At 49.9% G+C, this 7169-nt stretch overlaps 1 protein-coding gene across 1 annotated transcript in view; it reads right to left on the bottom strand.

Moving 5' to 3' along the window:
* Positions 1-313: 313 nt before the first annotated feature.
* DUSP7 (dual specificity phosphatase 7) overlaps positions 314-7169 on the bottom strand; it is a 7915-nt gene continuing 1059 nt past the window's right edge. Inside the window, exons 2-3 of the mRNA XM_035337689.1 lie at positions 5078-5506; positions 314-2684 (exon numbers count right to left, since the gene is read on the bottom strand). Coding sequence (XP_035193580.1) covers positions 2377-2684; positions 5078-5506 — 737 coding nt within the window. The 3' untranslated portion in view covers positions 314-2376. The remainder of the gene's footprint in view (positions 2685-5077; positions 5507-7169) is intronic.

Raw genomic sequence — 7169 nt, 5'->3', positions numbered from 1 at the left:
AAAGTGTCTTTAGTTTATCTATTTTTGACACAGAGGAATGGCTGGGGTCAAAGCCGATCCCTTTCTCAAGCTGTTCTTTGTTCTCTGGTTTATCCAATACCCCATCCCTCTCCTTGCCCTTCTACTTCCCCCTCTCCATTTTACCACAGGTCTTAAAAATGAAATTGCACACGAAACCAAACACCGCACTTGAACACTGCCCAGCAAATGCTCTTTGTGGTCACAGAAGAATACTAATCGACCATAAAAAAATGGATAAGAGAACAGCATGCCCTTATATGGGCAGAGGCTAGACAAGCATCTGACACAAACATCATTTTTAAAGAAAAAATAATATTTATTTGCAATATAAACAAAGTCCCGATATTGGATCAGTATATATAGGGTCACTAGTTTTCCTTCATAACTCAGAAAGCAGAACCATTCCTCACTAACAAGCTCTCATTTGTACTGATCAGAAGATGCATCTTTTTTTTTCCTTTAAAGAAGAAAGACCGCTAACAGCACACGAAGCCTTTACAAACCAGTTTAGCTGTAATGCAATACAGATGCACTGTCAAAAAAAATCCCTGAAAAAGTAAATTCCTCCATGAGGTAAGATGCAATTAGGATATTCTCAATTTGCTCACTCACAACCGTACTTACACCCATTCTCCCTTCCAGTGACCCATGATCCCAACATTGTCGCAAACAAAACCCAACAAACAAACAAAAAACATCCAGAAAACAAGAAAAGAAGCTCATTCCAACATTCTGGTAACATCTTTAACAAAAAGAACAGTTTCAGGATGTGACAGCGTCAAACATTCCTCCAGATGGAAACTTTTTTTTTTATTTTTTCTTTTTCTTGAAAAAAGTACAAAAACTGGATATTTAGAAAAATCCGTGGCTTTTTTCAGTTACATGAGTTAAAGTGGCCAGGGAGGGGGGAGAAAGGAGGGACTACATTGCAGCCAATAAAAAAAAAAATCCAAATCCGTTCTGCCCTCCTCCCAGAAATTACCACTTCCTCCCCCTCCCAGCTCAGTATAAGGTGTTTGCCAAACACTAGCCAGAAATATAAACAAGTCTTCTCAGAATAGAAGGCACGGTATAAAGTTATTCGAAAGAGGAAGAAAAAAAAAAATCAGAACCTCTGTTGAAAGCTCCAATCATCTCAGAATTTGCCAGTTAATATATATATATATATATATATAAACTCTCTGTTACAACACTCTTGTCATCATTTCCACATCTCTCCACTCCCTTGCACGCTCCACACGTGATGATTCAGTCCCATCCTGCCATGCAACCCTCACTCCGCTGCAGGCTCTTGCCGCGTTCCCCCACCCCGCACACGCACATGTGGGAAAGACTCGAGTGTGCACGAGGAATGCCAATATCACGACTCCTTTCTTTACTTGGGAAGCTGGAATGATTTCAGGCCAGCTGGATGACATTAAGTCAGTCAACAGGCAGCAGAGAATGAAGCTGGGCTCAGACATGCTTCTACCAACTCTAGAGGCTACAAGAGTTTTACCACTGGCAACAGCAAACTGTTTTTGGCAGGGGTGGCATAAAAAAAAAAGCTTGCGGCTTAGTCACCTTGGCTGAATCAGTGCAGAGTTTGTGATTGTGAGTGCAGGAGTGGTGAAGGGGTTGCGTTTAAGCCCAACTGGCCTTCACACATAACAAAGCTTCCTACCAGATGCTAACAACAACAGCAGCAGCATGTATCTCTCTCTGGAGTACCCAGTAATATGCCAGGACATACCAAGGCTTCACATAGTGTGCAAAATGCATTTGGTCAATATAAACATTTGATTAAAAAAATAATAAATGATCAAACAAGAAACAGAATAAAATACTGGTTTTGCAACCTTGTCTGTACAAACAGTCAGGAACTTACATATTTAAAAAGAGTTTGAACCCAAAGCTCGAGTAAGATCTAGCTTTCCTTTTTTTTTTTTAAAATCAAAAAAAGTAAACTTGGGTTTTAAAACAGTCTTGGCCCAACACCTTTTGTTCAAGGTTTCCAAGTGCATAATCTCCTCACTTTCCACAGCAAGCTAACCCCCTGGTAGCTCTTCGCACATGTGCATGCTCTGACAGTCCCAATGCACCCAGGAAAGCGGTTATTGCCGGTAACAGCCGTGTTGAAAACACTGTAACATCGCCCGTATTAAATAACCCCCTGTAAAAAGGCTACCTCTTCAAACCACTTTGATCAGGATACTACTGAATGGAATTAGCCTTCTTAAAGCAGCAATCGGGCACCTCTGCCCAGAGAAGCTAGTCCTTTCAGAGCTGCCTGGCAAGACAGATATTTTTTGTAAGAGTTGAAATGCTCAAGAGAAGCGATTCGATGCTTGAGTTCCCAACCAGATGGCGTCCCCTTCATGTGGACTCCAGAGTGTTGAGCTGAAACAGGTTGTGGTTGGTGGGGGTGGTGAAGTAGAGCTGTTCGCTGGGCGAGCGGTTGTCACACGGACTGTTGAGTCCCAGAGTTCTCTCAAAGTCCAGTAGCTGGCCCATGAAGTTAAAGTTTGGGGAGATGTTGGATTTTTTCCTTTTCACAAAGTCATAGGCATCGTTCAGGGACAAGTTGAGTTTTTGCATCAAGTAGGCGACCGTGACCGTTACGGACCGGCTGATGCCAGCGAGGCAGTGAACAAGGATCCCACACTTCTTGGAACGGGCCTCATCTGAAACAAGACAAGGGGAAGGGAGGGGGGGTCTATTATTCTGCACCAAAAACACACGGCTTTGGAGCAGGGCCAGGTGGCAGCTGCAGGCTCACAGGACCAGGCCGACTGCCAGAACTGGATCCCCTGCTCCCAGTGACACCAGCTCACATCCCTTTGACACCACGGCCCTCCCCAGAGCGCTCCCAAGAGATTCCCACCATGCAGCAATGCTGCACAGCCCCATTCAACTCGGCAAGCCCATGTATCTCAGATGCTTGAGAAGCACAAATCAATCCTGGCAGCCGGCAGCATATCCCTTCCCCAGGGACCTTCAGTACCCTTCAAAGGCAGGCCAGGCCAGAGACAACAGCTCCAGCGAGATGCTGGGCACAGCACAGCCACCTCCACAACAGCTAGAACCAGGCTGTCCAGGACACAAGGGTACAGCCCGATGCCACACAAGCTATTCTCCTTTGTTGTTCTAATCCTTCCACTAGAAAGTTAACCGAATGCAGTCAAAGCCAATTTAAGCAGAGTCTGAAGTGCAGGAACTTCCCGTATTGTGAAATTGTTCTTTAGGATCGAAAGAAGTGCACTTTACTACAAACAAATGCTTGTGTTGGAGGAGACTCTCAGAATGAATGGTAGCAGGAATGCAGGCTGCACCAAGAAATTGCGAGAGAACAGCAATGAAATTCCCCCTCCCTGGCCGCTGATTGAAAAGCACACACACACTCATCGTCTCTCGCACAGCCAGAACAGCGTGATCCCTTTATGAATTGACATCTTGGTGCTGAAAGAGGGACACGCTGCTGAGCATGCTGAATGCACGCAAGTACACGGATCTGCTTACTTCTGGGCAGCCCTACGTGCGGGCCATCGTTTGGCTGAGAGCTTGGTGGGGAGGGAGAAGGTGGCAGGAGAAAGAGGGTCCTTGGGCACAGCCACTCTGGTGAGAGACATACCGGCACCACCAACATGGCAATGGGCAAAGAAGATACAGGCAAAGCAAAATCCAGACCAGATCCACAACAGGTTTTCTGTCCCAGCCTCCAAAACCAGGTAAGAGTTTCCAGTGCAATGGGCAATCACCCAGCGCTCCCCCCGGTCTCTCCCCATTCAACATTCCCCCTCACATTTCTGCCTTTCATCTGACCAGGCACTGCACTGCATTTCTTGGTGCTTGGTTCTAGAGTGAGGTAATCCTCCATTTCCTGCCATTAAATGGAAAGCACAAGTACAGCATTCACAGGGACCCCTCCTGACCAGAGGGGACAGGCCCCAGCAGGGACCCCATATCTCACTCATTTAGCAGCATGCACTGTGCAGGAGGTGCAGATAGGTCCCTGCTGCTACACCGCAGCGGCAGCTCCTGACCAGAATCAAGTTATCAGGGGACAGGAGGACCTGGCACTGCTCTGCCCCACTTCAGCCCTTACAGCACGGCCAGTGAGTGTGCAGGATATGACACTGGGGACATCAAAGCAACATCAAAACTGTCAGCAGAGCTTTCAGTCTGAAGGCAAAGGTCCCCTTCACCCTTGCCAACATCAGTGCATCTTCCACCAGATACAAAGTCATGGAGCTTTTAATAGTTACGGTATTCATGACTACCTGTGCCATTCACCCCCACGAATCAGAATGGATCAGGCTAACAACTGTCACCAACAGACAATGCAGCTCACAGGGGAAGTGTACATCTCTATTCAGCCCGACAGATGCTTCCACCAGAAAATGAAGCAATTTTCCAAGTTAATGCTAGCCTCAGAGAGGGCATCTGCCCCCTGTGCCCCCCTCCACGACCAGCCCAAGCTGTCTCGGGGGCTGTCTGCACAGCAGTTTTTCCAGCTGAGCTCTGCAGTGTAATTATAATCACTAACTCATTGTGTTGACACTTACCTTAGGAGAAGTACCCATACAAGGAGTTAGTTATGCTACGGAGACTTACAGCAGGATCACAACTAGACTAGCAAGTCCCCTGAGGAAAAGAACCCCCCAGTTTTAACCACGCTCAGGGCTAAAGAATCGCTGGCACCAGTCCCATTAACGCGGCCCCCGCTGGCGCCCACGCCTCCCGTCAGAGCAGGCACCCAGAGCCCCCCACCACCTTGTCTCAGCCATCTCACACCATACAAATCCCCATACAAGGGCAGGAGACAGCAGGGCCGGTGTTTCTGTCACCACCTGCGGGTAACTCGGCTGAGGTGCTGGGCGAAGGCCCGGTTTCAGAAGGGGAGGACTCCCCAAACCCAGCCTCTGCAGCGTACAGCCTGGCTGCTCAGCTAACACCAGTGCCACGGCCTGGAGAGGTGAGGCCAGAGACCAGCAACAGCCCTGGGAAGCTGTTTGCCACATTCCCAAACAGTGACTACAAAAAAAAAAATAATAATAATAATCTGCCAGCTACCTACCAATAAAAGCAATGGCCTCAGGAAAGAACTGCGAGAGGTTCTGGCTCCAGTGATCTGAGATGGGGATCTGCTTGTACTTGAACTCTCCATCGTGCTCGAACATGTTTGGCAGGTTGGGAGTCACATTCAGGATGTATTTAATGCCATATTTGCCTAGGACATCCAAGTTGGTTGAATCTTTGGCGCAGCCCAGGTACAGGTAAGGTAGGATCTGGACTGGAAAGGCAGGCTGATTGTTGGGGATGGGACTCCCGTCCGACTCCGTGGCACTGCTGGGTTCTCTGTCGGATTCACCATCTGAGCAGTCAGAGCTTATCCGCAGCCCTCCCAGGCCAAGGACAGACGCTGGGGGAGAGTTGTTGGGTGAGGAGCTGTCAAGGTTCGTCTCACAGTGCTCCGAATACTCAGTCTGAAACTTGTTAAAGCCACCTGGGAAGGGGGAATGGAGAAAGGGAAGGAGAGGGGCAGAGAGAGAAAGATGTTTTAGTCTTCAACATGGGACATCCTTCTCTATGAACACACACACGTTATTAGTAAGTCTCTGCCAGTAATTGGCTGCTCTGCCTCCAACTACCCGAAAAGCAGCCCGAGAAAGGCACGTTCCTGCTCCTTCGGCTTCCCCAGCAGCCTGTTACTGAGCAAACGGGTCCCAAGCAAAGAAAGTTCCTTACTAAGTTTAATAAATACAGGCCAAATCTCAGCTGCATCAAAAGAAACTGACATCCAAAAATAAAGTAAGTGGCAAGAGACGATCTTGCCTCATTTAGCTTCTTGAGATACGGGGCTAGGGCAGTTCAGGCAAGAGCTATTATGCCACCTAGGCAGAAAAGCACAAAAGTATCCATGTCCGAAGAGATAAAGCAAGAACAACAAGCAAATGCCCAACTCAGGCACTAAAGGCCCATAAAATAATTCACTGTCTAGCAGGGAAAAGGGCCATAAGTTTTGCCAAAGAGCCATTCTCACAGCTAATTTATCACTGTGAACGTGCTTTGTGACAGGGCAGCTCCACAGGTTCCTTCTTCACCCAAACCAAAACAGGCTTGAGGAGGGACGGGACCTCTCACGTCTGCCCCTAAGTACTTCCCTCCAGCTCCTCAGCTCAACATCTTGGGAAGGAAGGCAGAGAGAGCAGCAGGAACCCAACCAATCTGCCTCCTTCCAGGCAACATTAAACCAGCACCCAGCCACCAGTATCTGACACTGACAAATGGTTTAATTAGAAAGGCCTCCTGGAAACTTTGTTAGTGGGTTCGGTGGTTGTGGCAGGGTCACCGAGCAGGACAGATAGCTCCTGCCACATCCATTCATGAAAAAAGGCTTGTCCTTCTCCTCCTCCTCCCTCCCGCGCAGCCAGACAGCGCCGAGGAGCCATTTTGGAATTTTAATTGGAAACATTTCCCACCAAGGCTCCCGGAAAAAGGCAGAGAAAGGGGCTCAGCCCCAACCCCCCGCCCGTTACGGACAGCTCAGAGCAACTTCAAAGCTGCTCCCTCCTCTCTCGGAGGAGGACAAGGGGAGAGAAACGCGAAGCCAAAGCGGAGGAGCAGCAGGGCTCGTTGGGAAGCTCGAAGCCAGGACGGGCTGGGGGCTTCACCCACCAGCACAGGCATGGAGCAGAGGGGGGGGGGGGGGCACGGGGAAGACGGTCGGTCCCTGTGCTCAGGGCCTGGGTCCCCCTCTCCAGTCGCTTTCCGAGGAGGCTGGCGCAGGCGGTGTGCTGCGGAGGCTTGTCCCCAAATACCTGCCTACCTCCCCAGGCCCGTACCAGGGGCTCCCCCGGCTCCCATAAAAGGGTCTATTAAGCAGCAGCAGCGTTTTTAAAGGGCTGCAAGTGGCAGCTTTCGCACCCCTCCCCCGCAGAGCCGCCTCGCCTCCGCCGCTATTTCTGCCCCAACGCCGCCACCCAGCGACCGCAGCGGCAGCACGGGAAGGGGCCGGCAGCCGGCTGCGGGCTTCGCTCAGCCCCACACGGAGGCCCGCCGGGATGTGCCGAAACGGCCCCAAAATACCCCCAAACCGCAGGAAAGGGCATGTGCGGGGGCGTACGCAGGAGGGTCCCCCCCGAGCTCCTGCACTGCCCTACGGGGGG

The sequence above is a fragment of the Oxyura jamaicensis genome, chromosome 12 (genome assembly GCF_011077185.1).
Source record: "Oxyura jamaicensis isolate SHBP4307 breed ruddy duck chromosome 12, BPBGC_Ojam_1.0, whole genome shotgun sequence".
Taxonomy (NCBI): Eukaryota; Metazoa; Chordata; class Aves; order Anseriformes; family Anatidae; genus Oxyura; species Oxyura jamaicensis.
This window is presented reverse-complemented; position numbering and strand designations above follow the sequence as displayed.